This window comes from Coregonus clupeaformis, chromosome 21 (genome assembly GCF_020615455.1).
Source record: "Coregonus clupeaformis isolate EN_2021a chromosome 21, ASM2061545v1, whole genome shotgun sequence".
Lineage (NCBI taxonomy): Eukaryota > Metazoa > Chordata > Actinopteri > Salmoniformes > Salmonidae > Coregonus > Coregonus clupeaformis.
Genome location: NC_059212.1, coordinates 18,103,718 through 18,123,631, shown reverse-complemented (window position 1 = coordinate 18,123,631; position 19,914 = coordinate 18,103,718). Strand labels below are relative to the sequence as shown.

Here is a 19,914-nt window from a genome sequence, read left to right as displayed (position 1 = left end):
CATGAGAGCACCAGCTGTTCTGGACAACTGTGTGCTCTCGCTCTCCATAGCCGTAGCAGGGCAATTTGTGACTTGTTTTGGTAATCAGTGGCTGTATTGGAGGGGGAGTTGTTTCATCTCTTTTCTGAGTGTATATAATCAGCTTCTCAGGCTCCACCTCAGTGTGCTTCATTCTATAGCTAGAGGACTCCTGATATCTCCAGGAATGGTAAGTATAATTTATATTGTCTTTATCTGTTGTGGTCTAGAACTGTCTTTTTGCTAGCTAGGGCCATCTACTTTAAGTGCTGCCTGTCTTCCCAATGGCTTTCTTGGTGTGTGAACTGCTGACTGCTCATCATTTGTAGATAGTTGTTGACACATCAACCAGGATCAAAGGGCAGGGAGGGCAATTTGTAAATTGTTTTGGTAATCAGTGGCTATATTGGACAGGGAGTCGTTTCAGCTCTTCTAGGCAATCAGCAATTAGTACAGGAAGGAGTGCTCTCCACCTCTGCTAGGCAATTCGCAATTAGTTCTTCAGTCTCCCCTGGTTTCTCAGCGGCAGCTGTAAGTGGCGGTCGTGTCAGCGGCGGTTTTGTCGCAAAACTAAAACCGTAGCCGAAACAAAGATGGTTTGCCGAGTTGTTCCGCAGAGTTATTCAAGGAAGGCTCTCCCACTCTCTCACTTGAGTATCTTACCTAGTTATTTACAGATTATCCCTTTTTGCTCTTTTGTAGCTTTGTCAACTATGTGTGTGTTTTCTATACATGTTCACACCTCTCCCTCTAGGCTTTACAGACGCTCCCCACCCCTTGGCTGCAACCCTTCTAATTTAGTGTACCCTGCATGCACAACCCATGTGGAATTCCGGGTCTCTGGCAGCATTTGGAACTACTGATCTGCGGTCAAGAATGCAAAGTTCATCTCAGCCTATGCTGCCCTTCAGTCCCTTGACTTTTTTACCCTGACGGAGACATTGATCACCCCAGAGAACACTGCTACTCCAGCTGCTCTTTCTTCATCTGACTATGTTTTCTCTCATAGTCCGAGAGTATCTGGTCATCGTGGTGGTCGCACAGGTCTCCTCATTTCTCCTAAGTGGAGATTTTCTATTTTCTCCCTCTCTCACCTGTCCATCTCCTCATTTGAATTCCATGCTGTCACTGTCACTTGTCCACTCAAGCTTAACATTATTGTCATCTATCGCCCACCAGGTGCCCTTGGAGAGTTCCTCAATGAGCTTGACACCTCGATAAGCTAATTTCCTGACGATGGCGCACCACTCTTCGTACTTGGCGACATCAACCTCCCGACATCTGCCTTCGATTCATTTCTTTCCAACTCTCTCTCCCCCACCCCCCCCGCCTCTTTTGACCTTACCCTTTCCAAATCCTCTACAACTCACAAAGCAGGCAATACGCTTGACCTAATCTTTACTAGAGGCTGTTCGCCTACTAATCTCAATGCAACCCCCATCCAGGTCTCTGATCACTACTTTGTTTCCTTTTCTGTCTCCCTTTCCTCCAACCCTAACCACTCAGCACCTATCCAGATGGTCATGTGCCGTCACAATCTTCGCTCTCTCCCACTACTCTCTCCTCTCCTATTAAAAATCCTTCTCACTCCTGTCTCCTGATTCCGCCTCTTCGACCCTACTCTCCTCCGTTTCCGTATCCTATGACATGCACTATCCCCTTTCCTCCCTTTCGGCTGGACCTCCCCTCCTGCTCTGTGGCTGAGTGACTCTTTTCGAGCTTACAGAACAGGGCTGAGGGCAGCTGAGTGAAAATGGAGGAAAACTAAACTTCCAGGACCTATCATCCTTTCACTCCCTCCTCTCTACCTCCTCTTCCTCTGTATCTGCTGCTAAAGCCACTTTCTACCACTCAAAATGTCAAGCTTCTGCCTCTAACCCTAGAAAAACTATTTTCCACCTTCTCCTCCCTCAATCATCCGCCCCCTCCCCATCCCTCCTCCCTCTCTGCGGACGACTTTGTCAACCACTTTGAAAAAAAGGTTGACGACATCCGCTACTCATTCACTCAGCCTATTGAGTCCACTGGTCTCACTCACACAGAACTACCCTACGCCTTGACCTCTTTCTCCCCTCTCTCTCCAGATGACATCCTGTGACTAGTAAGGTCTGGCCGACCAGACAACCTGCCCGCTTGACCCCATCCCCTCCTCACCTCTCCAGACCATCTCTGGAGACCTTCTCCCATTCCTTACTTCCCTCATCAACTCATCCCTGACCACTGGCTGCGTCCCCTCTGACTTCAAAATGGCCCGAGTTGCTCCCCTCCTCATGAAACCAACACTTAATTCATCTGACTATAGACCTGTATCCCTTCTTTCTTTTCTTTCCAAAACACTTGAGCATGCTGTCTCTGATCAACTTTCTCGTTATCTCTCTCAGAACGATCTTCTTGACCCTAACCAGTCAGGCTTCAAGACGGGTCACTCAACCGAGACTGCTCTTCTCTATGTAACGGAGGCTCTCCACACCCCCTAGCTCTGACTCTACTGATAGCTACGTTATTGAGGAAAAATGTACTTTCTATGCCTGTGATATGTGGTTGTCCCACCTAGCTATCTTAAGACGAATGCATTAACTGTAAGTCGCTCTGGATAAGAGTGTCTGCAAAATGACTAAAATGTCAATGTAAACACGGGGCCCCTTTAGAGGTGCCTGCTTAGTCCCCTCCTGTACTCCCTGTTCACCCACGACTAAGTGGCCGTGCACGACTCCAACACCATCATTAAGTTTGCTGACGACATGACGGTGGTTGGCCTGCTCACCTATAGGGAGGAGGTCAGTGACCTGGCAGTGTGGTGTCAGGACAACAACCTCTCCCTCAACGTCAGCAAAACCAAGGAGCTGATCGTGTACTACAGGAAACGTAGGGCCGAGCACGCCCACATCCACATCGACGGGGCTGTAGTGGAGCGGATAGAGAGCTTCAAGTTCCTTCGTGTCCACATCACTAAGGAATTATCATGGTCCACACACACCAACGCAGTCGTGAAGAAGTCACGACAACACCTCTTCCCCCTCAGGAGGCATAAAAGATTTGACATGGGCCCTCATATCCTCAAAAGGTTATACAGCTGCACCACTGACAGCATCTTAACTGGCTGTATCACCACTTGGTATGGCAATTCCTTGGTATCCGACCGCAAGGCGCTAGAGAGGGTAGTGCGTACGACCCAGTACATCACTGGGGCCGAGCTCCCTGCCATCTAGGACCTCTATATCAGGCGCTGTCAGAGGAAGACCCTAAAAATTGTCAAAGACTCCAGCCACCCAAGTCAAAGACTGTTCTCTCTGCTACCGCACGGCAAGCGGTACCAATGCACCAAGTCTGGAACCAACAGGACCCTGAACAGCTTCTACCCCCAAGCCATAAGACTGCTAAATAGTTAGTTAAATAGTTAACCAATAGTTACCTGGACTATCGGCATTGACCCTTTTTGCACTAACTCTTTTGACTCACATATGCTGCTACTACTGTTTATTATCTATCCTGTTGCCTAGTCACTTTATACCTAGCTATATGTACAAACTGTATCTACCTCAATTACCTCGTACCCCTGAACATCGACTCGGTACTGGTACCCCGGATATACAGGCAAGTTATCGTTACTCATTCTGTATTTATTCCTAGTGTTATTTATTTTATTATTTCTCTTTTTTTCTCTCTCTGCATTGTTGGGAAGGGCCCGTAAGTAAGCATCTCACTGTTAGTCTAAGCCTGTTGTTTACGAAGCATGTGACAAATACAATTTAATTTAATTTGACACACACACACACAGGGGAGACAATGGTTATTTCTTAGTATGATTTGTTTTGTCTTGGTATGTATTGTTCATCAACAAGGAATATGCATGATATGACTCAGACAACATTTATACCAAATGCTTACTTGGTGGCAGTGGTTCATCGATGGTGGGGTAGTGATGGGAATCAGGACGCAGAGCAGGAAGCTGGCTAACTGGAGGATGACTGGAAGGTAAGGGACAATCTCCTATGGGATGACAAAAACAGGTCAGTATACCCTAAGTTATCCAAACTACATCTCCAAAAATGGTCAAAGACTCTAGCCACCCTAGTCATAGAATGTTCTCTCTGCTACCGCACGGCAAGCGGTACCGGAGCGCCAAGTCTAGGTCCAAAAGGCTTCTTAACAGCTTCTACCCCCAAGCCATAAGACTCGTGAACAGCTAATCATGACTACCCGGACTACTTGCATTGTCACCCCCACCCCACCCCCTCTTTTATGCTGCTGGTACTGTTTATTATCTATGCATAGTCACTTTATCTCTACCCACATGTACATATTACCTCAATTACCTCGACTAACCGGTGCCCCCGCACATTGACTCTGTACCGGTACCCCCTGTTATTGTAGCCTCCCTACTGTTATTTTATTTTACTGCTGCTCTTTAATTCTTAGTTATTTTTATTTTTTACTTATCTATTTTTTACTAAACACTTTTTTTCTTAAAACTGCATGGTTGGTTAAGGGCTTGTAAGTAAGCATTGCACTGTAAGGTCTACACCTGTTGTATTCGGTGCATGTGGCAAATAACATTTTATTTGATTTGATATGATATCTCAAGTTAGTATTCAGTGAGGAACACAACTCACGTCCTATCCTCCCACTGGGCCCAGCCACGGGTGATTCTCCATTTCCCATGAAGCTCTGGGGGCTCTGGACCTGCGTGGATGGGGCCTCTTGCCATTGGGGCATCCCATCTCCTGGCTCCCTGCTCTCCGCTCCGCTCACCTCCATGTCCTCGTCCTCTTCGGAGGAGAAAGCGCTGCTCCCCTCAGATGTCCTGCTTGCAGCCAGTAGAGGTGCCCGGGTGTGACCTCCTCGACCCTCGTAGCATGAGTTACTGCAGCATGGCTCCATGTCATCCTCGTCGGACACTCTCTGGTGACCCCTGACCTGGCCCTGGGGGTGGCGGCCCTCGCTGTCCAGCAGCAGGGCTAGGTCGGACAGACGCTCGATGGACAGGCTGCGGGGCAGCGTCCTCCTGGGGCCAGGGGTCAGGGGCTCAGCCTTCTCATCCTCTTCTGAGCCCTCCTGGTCCCTGGGGCTGAGCTGGTCAGGGCCTGGGTCTGGGTCTGGGTCTGGGTCTGGGTCTGGGTCTGGGTCTGGGTCTGGATCTGGATCTGGCTCCGTCTCAGCCTCCTCTCCCTCCCCGTCCTCCTGGGTACCTGGCTGGGCAGAGGGCAGGCTGTGGAGGAGGTGGTGGATGCGGATGTAGTGTGAGCGAGGGGTTTCAGGCTCCCCGCAAGCCGAGGCGATGACTGTCTCCAGCTCAGACACGGGCAGGGAGCAGGGCCGGTTCTTACGCCTAGGGGTGGTCCTGATGCGCAGGGAGCAGCAGTCCCCCTCCCCTTCCTCCTGCCCCACTGCCTGCTGTCCTGCTGGCTCAGAGACAGACCCTCCAGAAGCTGCATACGCTGCACTCTCCATGTCCTCCACTACAGCAGAGTGTACTGCAGGGCTGACCTGACCCTCTGCTGGGGCACTGTCCGCACCCTCTGCCCACACAGCCTCCTTCCCAAAAGCCCTCTGCTCCACTGGGACAGCAGGCTGAGGACTAGAGGGGGTCTGCTGGTCCCCTTCCTCACTGTTCTCCTCTACCGTGGGTAGCTTCTCTGCAGCAACAGCTACAGCCACAACAGCCACCCCCTGAGCCCCATGGACCTCTGGTTTGCTTGGTTCTGTTTTTAGGTCCTCAGCTCTGGAACAGCCAGGCCCTGAGTCTCCATCTATGGGCTGCTTTGAACCCGAAGGCCCTGCTGGATCCCCCTCCATGGGAGTATCAGTATCTGTATCCCCTCTAATAGGGAGTTCTGGAGCTCCAGTGTCTTCCTCCTTATCCATGGGGAGTTCAGGAGCCCCCGGACCCAGGCTCATGGTGTCCTCGACCTGGCCTTGGGCCTGGGAGGACTGGCCTTCCACTTGGTTCTCCTGCACAGCGGCACACTCAGGCTCCGTGCTGAGAGACATGTCCTCATCATCTGCAGGGGGAGAACAGAGCTCATTACCTCCCAGTCAGGGGCCTGGCTGCCACACAGTGGGGCATATCCACATTAACTCACATTCTATTAACTCTTAATAGACCACTCTGTTTCTGCTATGGTATGTCAATGAATAGAAAATATTTTATAAATCGAGGCAGCATGACAATATGGCACATGACAATACCAGAATAACCTATGCTTAATATCTGCTTGTCTACACCTAGATATGACAGTTGATATTTACAGACAGACATACAGTAGATATTATATATTCTCATTTTCCTACCTCTGTATTAAGAAACAGACTACTTTAACCTAAATGAGAAGAAGAAGACAAACAGGATGTGAACAAACCTGGGTTCAAATAGTATGTGTTTCTGTTCAAAAGCTTTGAGCGTTTGATTGAGCCTGCTGAGAGAAACAGATGGGTGGGGTTTGCACCTTTGGGATTATCCCCTTAACGCCATTACGCCAGGCAAGTTCGATCAAGTGCAGCTAAAGTATTTGAAGGAAAACTAGTACTATTTGAACCCAGGTGATGATGTGTGTGAGAGAAAGAAGAACCTGGATGAATGGAGGAAGTGATCTCAAATCTGAACTGCAGCTGTCCAGTGACATGTTCCGTTGGCAGCCTTCGGCCTAGTGTGTAGCTGACCACACGGTCACTGTGGAGGAGGAAAGAGAGAGGGGAGGGGGAGGGAGGGAGAGAGGGGAGGTGAGAGATAGAGAGGGGAGGTGAGAGTGAGAAAAGTGGGGTGAGAGAGGGAGAAAGGGAGAGAAAGAGAGGGAGGTGGACAGAGGGTGAGAGAGAAGAGGGATGAGGGAGAAGGGAGGGGGGGGGAATTCAAGAGAGAGACGTGTTACTGCTTTAGATGGCGCTTGTAAAGGATTTCCCAAATATCTATTCATAAGCATTTGATTATCCTGATAAACCTATGAGCGTCCTGTTTATTCCTGAGCCATACCCAATAGCATGCTTCTCCAGCAGCCGCTGCACAGGCATGGACAGCTTGCCCAGGAAACGTTTGATGATGGGACGACTCTTGGCAAACTTATCTTTCACCTCGATCTCCAGAACATCCGTGGGCAGAGATACAAAGTTGAAGTGCTGAGGGGAGAGAGAAAGACATAGCATCCATTTTTAAATGCTTGTATAGGTGCTGTATGTAAGTATGTGTGCAGTGTTATAGAGCTGCTTGTCACTGTGTGTAGTTGTTAGTAGTGCTGAAAATACTTGCAGCTATAGGAAACAAAGAGGGAGCTATCCATCGTGCTGAACTCAAAGTAAGACGAGTAAGAATAAGTACAACTTTGGAATGGAGGGAAAAAATACACATGAAACAATGCATTACCCAACCCTGTGTAACCTCAAATGACAGTGACGGCAAAATGTAAAGGTAAAGAAAATATGAAACTGTACGTTTTTTTATTCACCCCGTGATCTCTATGACAGATGAGCAATGCACTGGCATCCCTCCAGGTATCTCTATAGCTCTACATGAACTGACCTCTATGACTGTACTGTACTGTACTGTACTGTCCTGTACTGTTCTGTACTGTTCTGTTCCGTACTGTACTGTACTGTACTGTCCTGTTCTGTACTGTTCAGTACTGTTCAGTACTGTTCTGTTCCGTACTGTACTGTTATGTACTGTACTGTTCTGTACTGTTCTGTTCTGTACTGTACTTGTAACAGAACAACCAGGAGTGGATCAGATATCACTGGCTCAGTATTACAGTATATACAGTACATGTATGCAGTTAACCCCCTGCCTGCCTAATGCATACAGCAAGCATGTTTGCATAATTTTTGTATCATTGTCCTAAATTACAGGTCATATAGTAATGGGATGTAAAAGTAGTCCATAATGTATACATACAATAGATATACAGTGAGGGAAAAAAGTATTTGATCCCCTGCTGATTTTGTACGTTTGCCCACTGACAAATAAATTATCAGTCTATAATTTTAATGGTAGGTTTATTTGAACAGTGAGAGACAAAATAACAACAAAAAAATCCAGAAAAACGCATGTCAAAAATGTTATAAATTGATTTGCATTTTAATGAGGGAAATAAGTATTTGACCACCTCTCAATCAGAAAGATTTCTGGCTCCCAGGTGTCTTTTATACAGGTAACGAGCTGAGATTAGGAGCACATTCTTAAAGGGAGTGCTCCTAATATCAGCTTGTTACCTCTATAAAAGACACCTGTCCACAGAAGCAATCAATCAATCCGATTCCAAACTCTCCACCATGGCCAAGACCAAAGAGCTCTCCAAGGATGTCAGGGACAAGATTTTAGACCTACACAAGGCTGGAATGGGCTACAAGACCATCGCCAAGCAGCTTAGTGAGAAGGTGACAACAGTTGGTGCGATTATTCGCAAATGGAAGAAACACAAAAGAACTGTCAATCTCCCTCAGCATGGGGCTCCATGCAAGATCTCACCTCGTGGAGTTGCAATGATCATGAGAATGGTGAGGAATCAGCCCAGAACTACACGGGAGGATCTTGTCAATGATCTCAAGGCAGCTGGGACCATAGTCACCAAGAAAACAATTGATAACACACTACGCTGTGAAGGACTGAAATACTGCAGCGCCCGCAAGGTCCCCCTGCTCAAGAAAGCACATATACAGGCCCATCTGAAGTTTGCCAATGAACATCTGAATGATTCAGAGGAGAACTGGGTAAAAGTGTTGTGGTCAGATGAGACCAAAATGGAGCTCTTTGGCATCAACTCAACTCGCCGTGTTTGGAGGAGAAGGAATGCTGCCTATGACCCCAAGAACACCATCCCCACCATCAAACATGGAGGTGGAAACATTATGCTTTGGGGGTGTTTTTCTGCTAAAGGGACAGGACAACTTCACCGCATCAAAGGGACGATGGACGGCGCCATGTACCGTCAAATCTTGGGTGAGAACTTCCTTCCCTCAGCCAGGGCATTGAAAATGGGTCATGGATGGGTATTCCAGCATGACAATGACCCAAAACACACGGCCAAGGCAACAAAGGAGAGGCTCAAGAAGAAGCACATTAAGGTCCTGGAGTGGCCTAGCCAGTCTCCAGACCTTAATCCCATAGAAAATCTGTGGAGAAAGCTGAAGGTTCGAGTTGCCAAATGTCATGCTCGAAACCTTAATGACTTGGAGAAGATCTGCAAAGAGCAATGGGACAAAATCCTTCCTGAGATGTGTGAAAACCTGGTGGCCAACTACAAGAAAAGTCTGACCTCTGTGATTGACAACAAGGGTTTTGCCACCAAGTACTAAGTCATGTTTTGCAGAGGGGTCAAATACTTATTTCCCTCATTAAAATGCAAATCAATTCATAACATTTTTGACATGCGTTTTTCTGGATTTTTCTGTTGATATTCTGTCTCTCACTGTTCAAATAAACCTACCATTAAAATTATAGACTGATCATGTCTTTGTCAGTGGGCAAACGTACAAAATCAGCAGGGGATCAAATACTTTTTTCCCTCACTGTAGGATCTGCGGTAGTGGTAGTACCAATAGTAGAAGAGGCAGTAGCAGTGGAGGCTCCTCAGAGGAGGAAGGGGAGGACCATCCTCCTCAGTGAATATCATAAAAATAAAAATAGTGAAACATTAAAAAAGTGATCATTTTGAGATAAAACGATACTAAATATATTAAAGTCAACAAATAATTGATTAAAACACACTGTTTTGCAATGAAGGTCTACAGTTGCCTCAACAGCACTCTGTAGGGTAGCACCATTCTGAAAAAGTTTCTTAAAAGGAAGCAAGCGTAAAGAAACGGAGATAAACATACCTGAATTTGTCCAATAGAAACTCTTGTTTGCATCTGTTAGACTAATGATTACACCCTAAATCAGCTAGATGGAGGCAAGATTGTGCAAGGCGGTATTGAATGTGTCAGTGTCTGTCACCTTGATTACTCAAATTTCTCTCGAACTGTGCACCTACGTTGTAAACTTTCATTCATAGGCTAGGTTGTAGCAACCTCATGATGGGTATAGGGAAAAGTAGTAAGTAGCCTAAACCTATCCATGTTACATTGAGCTGGGTGAATGGAATATGAATGAGTCATCCAATATGCTGTAATAGAAATAAGGCCATGCTCATAAAAACATGTATCATCCTCCTCATCTTAAACGGCACCGACCGTCACTGGGCGGTAGTCATACTAATCATGGATTATATCACCACTCTCTTAGTGACTAGTGTGGTAGTGTGGTGATTCAAGGTCAGTGTGTTCTGAGCCTGCAACCTGCAGCATCATCACAAGCAGAGAGGCCTATCTGTATGGGCCAATGACTGTAGGGGAATGGGCCTGTGTTAGTTATTATCAGGATGGTTAACTTTCACTGTTGCTGTAGGCCACAGGCTGTAATGTAATGGCTGGGTGAGTCTGGCCTGATTGTTAAACCCAAACAATGAGTCACAAGTGAAAAGAGATTCCTTAATTTAACCCCTAGAGTCGGTGTCCACACCCCCGTGGTAATCTAATCAGCATAATAAAATAATATAAACTGTTTTAAACTAGCGATATCTGGCTCTCACAAACGCACAAACAACCTGGGCAAAGCGTCAAAAACATGAAAGGCTAATAGTAAAATGTTAAAGTAAAACAACAGATCTGTCAACAGATAGTAGACCAATCAGGCAAATCTTAGTCATAAGGCATATTGGGACAAGATAGGTTTGTCTCAGTGACTTTATGTGCTAGCTAACATAAATTGATGGATGTACTGCAGGTAGTATTCAGACTTTTTTCACATTTTGTTACGTTACAGCCTTATTCTAAATTGGATTAAATCGTTTTTTCCCCTCATCAATCTACACACAATAACCCATAATGATAAAGCAAAAACAGGTCTTAGAAATGTTTGCTAATTTATAAAAAATTCAAAATAAACGGAAATATAACAATTACATAAGTATTCAGACCCTTTACTCAGTACTTTGTTGAAGCACCTTTGGCAGCGATTACAGCCTCGAGTATTCTTGGGTATGATGCTACAAGCTTGGCACACCTGTATTTGGGGAGTTTCTCCCATTCTTCTCTGCACATCCTCTCAAGCTCTGTCAGGTTGGATGGGGAGCGTTGCTGCACAGCTATTTTCAGGTCTCTCCAGAGATGTTCGATCAGGTTCAAGTCCAGGCTCTGACTGGGCCACTCAAGGACATTCAGAGACTTGTCCCGAAGCCACTCCTGCGTTGTCTTGGCTGTGTGCTTAGGGTGATTGTCCTGTTGGAAGGTGAACCGTCGCCCCAGTCTGAGGTCCTGGGCGCTCTGGAGCAGGTTTTCATCAAGGATCTCTCTGTACTTTGCTCTGTTCATCTTTCCCTTGGTCCTGACTAGTCTCCCAGTCCCTGCTGCTGAAAAACATCCCCACAGCATGATGCTGCCACCACCACGCTTCACCGTAGGGATGGTGCCAGGATTCCTCCAAACGTGACGCTTGGTTTTATCAGACCAGAGAATATTGGTTCTCATGTTCTGTGTCTTTAGGTGCCTTTTGGCAAACTCCAAGTGGGCTGTCATGTGCCTTTTACTGATAAGTGGCTTCCGTCTGGCCACTCTACCATAAAGACCTGATTGGTGGAGTGCTGCAGAGATGTTTGTCCTTCTGGAAGGTTCTCCCATCTCCACAGAGGAACTCTAGAGCTCTGTCAGAGTGACCATCGGGTTCTTGGTCACCACCCTGACCACGGCCCTTTTCCCCCGATTGCTCAGTTTGGCCTGGCGGCCAGCTCTAGGAAGAGTCTTGATGGTTCCAAACTTCTTCCATTTAAGAATGATGGAGGCCACTGTGTTCTTGGGGACCTTCAATGCTGCAGACACTTTTTGGTACCCTTCCCCAGATCTGTGCCTCGACACAATCCTGTCTCGGAGCTCTACGGACAATTCCTTCAACCTCATGGCTTGGTTTTTGCTCTGACATGCACTGTCAACTGTGGGACCTTATATAGACAGGTGTGTGCCTTTCCAAATCATGTCCGACCAATTTAATTTACCACAGGTGGACTCCAATCAAGTTGTAGAAACATCTCAAGGATGATCAATTTCGAGTCAATTTCGAGTCTCATAGCAAAGGGTCTGAATACTTATGTAAATAAGGTATTTCTGTTTATTATTTTTAATACATTTGCAAAACAATCTAAAAACCTGTTTTCACTTAGTCATTATGGGGTATTGTGTGTAGATTGCTGAGGATTTTTATTTTTATTTAATCAATTTTAGAATAAAGCTGTAACGTAACAAAATGTGGAAAAAGTCAAGGTGTCTGAATACCTTCCGAAGGCACTGTATGTGTCTGGATGGAACACAGCACATGCTATAAAAAGGCCTTCATAATGGATCAATTAATCGAAGCGCCACAGCCGGGACCCATCGTTAACCTTTGGAAACGAGGGTTGCCTCACGCTGCTGCACCATGAACAACACCCAGAAATAGAACTCAGCTTCAGCATCATGTTTATGCAAGAACGAAGAATGGTATGAGAAATAAATATTCATTTGCGATCGCAGCATGCATACAGTCATGAGATGTGAGCCTGGAGCCCTATAAGGAGATAGAGTGGCTACATCCCAAATAGTACCCTAGTCCCTATATAGTGCACTACTTTTGACCAGAGTGGGCCGTGGTAAAAAGTTGTGCACTATAAAGGGAATAGGGTGCTATTTGGGAGACAAACAGGGAGCTCTATTATTGAAAAGTGTTTCAGCTGCTGAGAATAGAACATGATGATGGCGTGAGGTTGGCTGCATCCCAAATGGCACCCTATTCCTTATATAGTAGATGGGCGCTGGTCAAAAGTAGTGTACTAGGGAATAGGGTGCCATTTGGGATGCACACTGTGCCTGAGCGGCAGAATGGTGGTGGTGGTGGGGTGCTGTGGTTTATATAAAACCCTAGCCTGTACTGATGTGTGCCCTTACCTGTACTCCCATGACTCTCTCTGTCAGGGAGTCTTGAGGGAGCGAAGGAAGGCTGCGCCTGATCTGAATATCAAACAGGGGAGGGTGAGGGAGTAGGGTGCACTTTTCCGCTGCCTTCAGCCTTCCTCACAGAAGCCCTGGATCTTTTCAAGGTACAAGAGGGAGACACGAAGAGGGAGGGACCTACTCTATTAGCTAAACTCTTAATTATACAGTCAGACCCAGCATGAAGCCTGCAGAAATCATACAGAGTGGCGCTGCTATATCCTTCCCCTCAATATACTGAAGGGTTGTTGATTCTGTGCTAAAGCAGAGCTGGGTCTGTGACATATTTCCTGCCCTTTCAGGGTGACGCCACATAATTGAACCATTAGCTAAATGAGTACCGGTAACCCAGTAATACCCTATTATAGGGAGAGAGAGGTAACTTTTACCAGCATGGTTATAAAAGAGGATTATCACATGAGGAAACTCTGAGTCATGGTGTAAATGTATAATTCATACATTATAAATGATAATGCATTTTGACTTCTTGTCCTTGAAATAGCTTATGAATCCAAAGCCACTGAATCAGAAGGAGACACTGTCTGCTGACTACAGGAAGTGGAAGAAGGGTAATGATGAGGTATATAAAGAGGGGGGGAGTACTGCTGTGTTCAGGAGGAGGAGATACAGGCAGGGAGGGGAATACACCTCCCTAAACAAGTCAAATGTTAATAAGCCTGCCTGCCTGCCTGCCTGCCTGCCTGCCTGCCTGCCTGCCTGCCTGCCTGCCTGCCTGCCTGCCTGCCTGCCTGCCTGCCTGTCTGTCTGTCTGTCTGTCTGTCTGTCTGTCTGTCTGTCTGTCTGTCTGTCTGTCTGTCTGTCTGTCTGTCTGTCAGTCTGTCAGTCTGTCTGTCTGTCAGTCTGTCTGTCAGTCTGTCAGTCCCTCAACCTTCCTTTCCCTTCCCTCTCTCCAAGAGACATGAAAAAGAAAATTCCCCCCTTTCCCATTCATCCTCCTACCCCCTCTACCTTCCTCTACTCTCGCTCTCTCTCTCTCGCTCCCTCTCTGTCTATCTCTGCCTGCATGCCTGCCTGTTTGACCCATTTTCTGGCTGTCTGTCTGTCCTCCAAAGCACTCTCCTCATTAGCAGTGTAAATGTAAATCCCCCCATGATGAGGAGGAGGAACACAGCGGATGGGTTTAATGAGATATCAGCATCCCTTACAATACACATTGTTCCTCAAGTTAATATAGTTACTGTCACATTCATATACACTGAGTGTACAAAACATTAGGAACACCTTCCTAATATTGAGTTGCACCCCCTTTTGCCATCAGAACAGCCTCAATTCGTTGGGGCAGGGACTCTACAAGGTGTCGAATGCATTCCACAGGGATGCTGGCCCATATTGACTCCAACGCTTCCCACAGTTGTGCCAAGTTGGCCAGATGTCCTTTGGGTGGTAGACCATTCTTGATGCACACGGGAAACTGTTGAGCGTGAAAAACCCAGAAACCCAGCAGCGTTGCTGTTCTTGACATACTCAAAACAGTGCGCCTGGCACCTACTACCATACCCCGTTCAAAGGCTGTCACGCTCGTTGACGGACGGGACGGACCAAGGCGCAGCGTGATATGCAAACATGTTTATTTACACGAATAAACACACGACAAAACAATAAACTAACGACACGTGAAGTCCTAACGTAACACAACAAACCTTATACAGAACAAGATCCCACAACCCACTAGTGCCAAAAGGCTGCCTAAGTATGGTCCCCAATCAGAGACAACGAGCGACAGCTGCCTCTGATTGGGAACCACACCGGCCAACATAGATCTAGACCACATAAACATAACAGGGTAGGGGCCGGGTGGGCATTCCGCCTCGGAGGCGGATCCGGCTCAGGGCGTGACGACCTCTCATTCTTCGCCTCCCTGTTGCGCTCCTGGTCTGGTCTGGACCTCGGCGCGCTACTTCCCCTCTCCTTCCTCCCACGATACGCCAGGCCCTGTCTGGACCCTGGTGTGGGAGACCCCGAACCTGGAGAGGGGCTGACGTCATGGTCTGGACTGGAGCCGCTGACCGGAGCTGGACTAGGCACCGGTGGAGCGGACTGCTCTGGCTCCGGAGTGGAGCCGCTGACCGGAGCAGGACTGGACCCCGGTGGAGCGGACTGCTCTGGCTCCGGAGTGGCGCAGCTGACTGGAGCTGGATCAGGCACCGGCGGAGTGGACTGCTCTGGCTCCGGAGTGGAACAGCTGACCGGAACTGGATCAGGCACCGGTGGAGCGGACTACTCTGGCTCCGGAGTGGAACAGCTGACCGGAACTAGATCAGGCAACGGTGGAGCGGACTGCTCTGGCTCCGGAGTGGAGCAGCTGACCGGTGCCGGACCAGGCACCGGTGGACCGGGCACGGGCCGTGCCGGACTGGACAAATGCACCACTGGTCTGGTGCGAGGAGCAGGCACGGGCCGGACCGGACTGGCAACGCGCACCACTGGTTTGGTGCGAGGAGCAGGAACAGGCCGGGCCGGGCTGGCGACGCGCACCACTGGCTTGGTGTGAGGAGCAGGAACAGGCCGGGCCAGGCTGGCGATGCGCACCACTGGCTTGGTGCGAGGAGCAGGAACGCGTCGGGCCGTACTGGGAACACGCACCACTGGCTTAGTGCGGGGAGCAGGAACGGGCCGGACCGGACTGGCGACACGCACCACTTGCTTGGTGCGAGGAACGGGACTGGGTTCCTTTATTAACCCCCGCTCCTTCTGCTGCCTAACCAGCTCCTCTCGCCGTGCCTCTACACCTTCCTTCTGCTCCCTCTGAACCAATAGCCCCCGTAATCTGGTGGCCTCCTCTCCTAACCAGCAGATCCGCCCTGTCGCGGCCTCCTGCTGCCTCGTCGTCCACACCGTGTGCCCCCCCAAAAAATTTTCTTGGGGTTGCCTCTCCACCCTGATCAGGGCCTCCATCTTTCTTGCCAGATCCTCTCTCATCTCCTGCCAAGTCCATCCTCTCTGCTCCTCCTCGGCACACTGCTTGGTCCAGGTCGGGTGGGATCTTCTGTCAAGATCGTTCATAAACGGGACGGACCAAGGTGCAGCGTGATATGCGTACATGTTTATTTTAACTTAATAAACAACACGACAAAACAACAAACTAAACGAAACGTGAAGTCCAAGGTAGAACACAAAACATACCTCACACAGAACAAGATCCCACAACCCACTAGTGCCAAAAGGCTGCCTAAGTATGGTCCCCAATCAGAGACAACGAGCGACAGCTGCCTCTGATTGGGAACCACACCGGCCAACATAGATCTAGACCACATAGAAAATACACACCCTGACTTAACAAATAAGAGTCCCCAGAGTCAGGGCGTGACAAAGGCACTTAAATATTTTGTCTTGCCCATTCACCCTCTGAATGTCACACATACACAATCCATGTCTCAATTGTCTCAAGGCTTAAAAATCCTTCTTTAACCTGTCTCCTCCCCTTCATCTACACTGATTGAAGTGAATTTAACAGGTGACATCAATAAGGGATCATAGCTTTCACCTGTATTCACCTCGTCAGTCTATATCAGAGAGCGAGAGTTGCACCCCTCCTCAAAAAACCTACACTCGATCCCTCTGATGTCAACAACTACAGACCAGTATCCCTTCTTTCTTTTCTCTCCAAAACCCTTGAGCGTGCCGTCTCTAGCCAACTCTCCTGCTATCTCTCTCAGAATTACCTTCTTGATCCAAACCAGTCAGGTTTCAAGACTGGTCATTCAACTGAGACTGCTCTTCTCTGTGTCACGGAGGCTCTCCGCACTGCTAAAGCTAACTCTCTCTCCTCTGCTCTTATCCTTCTAGACCTATCCGCTGCCTTTGATACTGTGAACCATCAGATCCTCCTCTACACCCTCTCCGAGTTGGGCATCTCCGGCGCTGCTCACTATTGGATTGCGTCCTACTTGACAGGTCGCTCCTACCAGGTGGCGTGGCGAGAATCTGTCTCCGCACCACGTGTTCTCACCACTGGTGTCCCCCAGGGCTCAGTCCTAGGCCCTCTCCTATTCTCTCTATACACCAAGTCACTTGGCTCTGTCAAATCCTCACATGGTCTCTCCTATCATTGCTATGCAGACGACACACAATTCATTTTCTCCTTTCCCCCTTCTGATAACCAGGTGGCGAATCGCATCTCTGCATGTCTGGCAGACATATCAGTGTGGATGTCGGCTCAACACCTCAAGCTGAACCTCGGCAAGACAGAGCTGCTCTTCCTCCCGGGGAAGGACTGCCCGCTCCATGATCTCGCCATCACGGTTGACAACTCCATTGTGTCCTCCTCCCAGAGTGCAAAGAATCTTGGCGTGACCCTGGACAACACCCTGTCGTTCTCCGCTAACATCAAAGCAGTGACCCGATCCTGTAGGTTCATGCTCTACAACATTCGCAGAGTACGACCCTACCTTACACAGAAAGCGGCACAGGTCCTAATCCAGGCACTTGTCATCTCCCGTCTGGATTACTGCAACTCGCTGTTGGCTGGGCTCCCTGCCTGTGCCATTAAACCCCTACAACTTATCCAGAACGCTGCAGCCCGTCTGGTGTTCAACCTTCCCAAGTTCTCTCATGTCACCCCGCTCCTCCGCACACTCCACTGGCTTCTAGTTGAAGCTCGCATCTACTACAAGACCATGGTGCTTGCCTACGGAGCTGTGAGGGGAATGGCACCTCCTTACCTTCAGGCTCTGATCAGACCCTACACCCAAACGAGGGCACTACGTTCATCCACCTCTGGCCTGCTAGCTACCCTACCTCTACGGAAGCACAGTTCCCGCTCAGCCCAGTCAAAGCTATTCGCTGCTCTGGCACCCCAATGGTGGAACAAGCTCCCCCACGACGCCAGGACAGCGGAGTCACTGACCACCTTCCGGAGACACTTGAAACCCTACCTCTTTAAGGAATACCTGGAATAGTATAAAGTAATAATTCTTCCCCCATCCTCCCCCCCAAAAAACAAAAACAACAACTAATAAAAAACAAGAAAAAAATAAATAAATAGGTGGTTGTCCCACTGGCTATCATAAGTTGAATACACCAATTTGTAAGTCGCTCTGGATAAGAGTGTCTGCTAAATGACGTAAATGTAAATGTAAATATAAATGAAAGAGCAGGTGTTCCTAATGTTTTGTGCACTCAGTGTATATTAAAAAAAGTATATATTGCAGGGATAGTGGTACCAACTCATCACATCCAAACCAAAACTGTTGTAACCGATTTTCAGCACTTGTTCTCTCTCTGTAAAAACAATAAAACCAACGTTGGTTACACCTGTGTAAATACTGTACATCCCAGTTAGTGTTTCCATATGGTTCCAGGTAAACAGTACCAGTATAACATATTGTATAGAGCTCCCTAAAACGGTCACTCTGCCTGACTTTATTGCCCTGTTACAGAGAGCATACTCAAGGTTCCTCTCTTTTTCATAGGAACACATAGCATATAAAGCCTTGTCAGGGCCCTCCTCTCACCTCTCTCTGCCAGCGGGGGTTGATGGTGTTACAAACGATGCTTGAGCGTTTCTCCTGGCCGTGGTGTGGCAGCGCCGGAAAAATGCTATTCCTGCCGGGATGGATGGCGATCTTCAGGTAGGGGTCAGGGTTGAAGAACATCCCTTTCTTCAGCCCCGTGGCGTGGAAATCTACCAGAGACGATGAGAGTATAGAGGAGGACACAAGGAGGATAAAAGGCCCTTAAAATGACACCTTTAAGGGCTTAAGAAAATCCCATACTTCTGACAAAGAGGAGCAGAGTGCAGGCAGCAGGAATGTCCTTGAGAAAGAGAATGTTCCTTTTAGCTCTGCAAATCAATTCAGTTCAATATCCTGTTAAATATGTGTTGCCACAGTATGCTGTACTTCTACAATAGATGGGCATAAACTCACCCTGAAAAATAAGTCTAGACAGAATTATTATTTTGCATAGCATGGCATTTAACTTTAACTTCTCTCCATCTCTGCTCTCTAATATTTGTGACAGCCATGTCATACAGTAGCATAGCCATCTAGTGATCTGGGACTAGACAGGGACAACTACAGTCAGTCTGTTTGTTTAGTATTTGTAAGCCTGTGTTGATCAAAGCTGAAGACGAAGGGGGAAGAGCTGCTGTCTGAAATCACATCTGCCTCCTCCTGACATCTCCCATGGGGGAGAGAACCGTTTGGATACATGACTTAGCAAGCTGTCACACCCACCTTTCGTCTGCACTACCTCACTGTGAATAAGATGGAACTGGATCATACCGCCTCTACTGCTGCTGCATCCCTCACAGTTAGGAATCCAACTCAACTCAGGACTGTCAGAAACACTTAGCACAATAGACTCACTGTGCTTTTCCTATGATGAGTCACAACCTTACTTGTTAGGATGCTTTTGTGACATTTCTACAGATGTGATGTATTTCTTCATGCAGCGTTTGGGAATGAAACAGCCCCATTTAAGTATGGAAGTGTTAGGAGAAAGGAATCCTGTTCGTCACCGTCATGTAAGTGTGGGTTTGTCGATATTTCTCTAACTGCTAGCATTCTGTATCATGCCAGTTGGCAGTTGGCACAGAACATTCCTTCCTGTTATGAACATGATGTACTCCAGATGGATGATAGTACTGTATCTGAATCCTGGGATGAGTTGCTATGGAGATGCAAGCTGTGTGTTGCCCTTTGCCACAATGATGCTGGCACGTGTGCTGGCCCAACCCTGTAGAGATGTGTTGTCAGGGTAACGGGGTGGTGGGGGGTGCTGGGCCATGCTCACCTGAGAGGGAGAAGCTAATGAGTCTTCTGCTGCCTGTGCTCTGGGGGACTTCTTCATTGGTGATGGGCTTAAACACCTAAATAGAGAGAGAGGGAGAGAGAGATAGGTTGAGAAAGAGAGAGCGAGAGAGAGAGAGAGAGAGAGAGAGAGAGA

The 19,914-nt window shown here is 47.9% G+C and overlaps 1 protein-coding gene across 1 annotated transcript in view; it reads right to left on the bottom strand.

Annotated features, from left to right (window-relative positions):
• The window catches only part of hecw1b (HECT, C2 and WW domain containing E3 ubiquitin protein ligase 1b), a 53,026-nt gene that overhangs the window by 12,882 nt on the left and 20,230 nt on the right, over nucleotides 1-19,914 (bottom strand). Inside the window, exons 5-10 of the mRNA XM_041842160.1 lie at nucleotides 19,762-19,837; nucleotides 18,480-18,649; nucleotides 6,989-7,131; nucleotides 6,588-6,688; nucleotides 4,632-6,020; nucleotides 3,907-4,008 (exon numbers count right to left, since the gene is read on the bottom strand). Of these exons, the coding sequence (XP_041698094.1) occupies nucleotides 3,907-4,008; nucleotides 4,632-6,020; nucleotides 6,588-6,688; nucleotides 6,989-7,131; nucleotides 18,480-18,649; nucleotides 19,762-19,837 (1,981 nt within the window). The remainder of the gene's footprint in view (nucleotides 1-3,906; nucleotides 4,009-4,631; nucleotides 6,021-6,587; nucleotides 6,689-6,988; nucleotides 7,132-18,479; nucleotides 18,650-19,761; nucleotides 19,838-19,914) is intronic.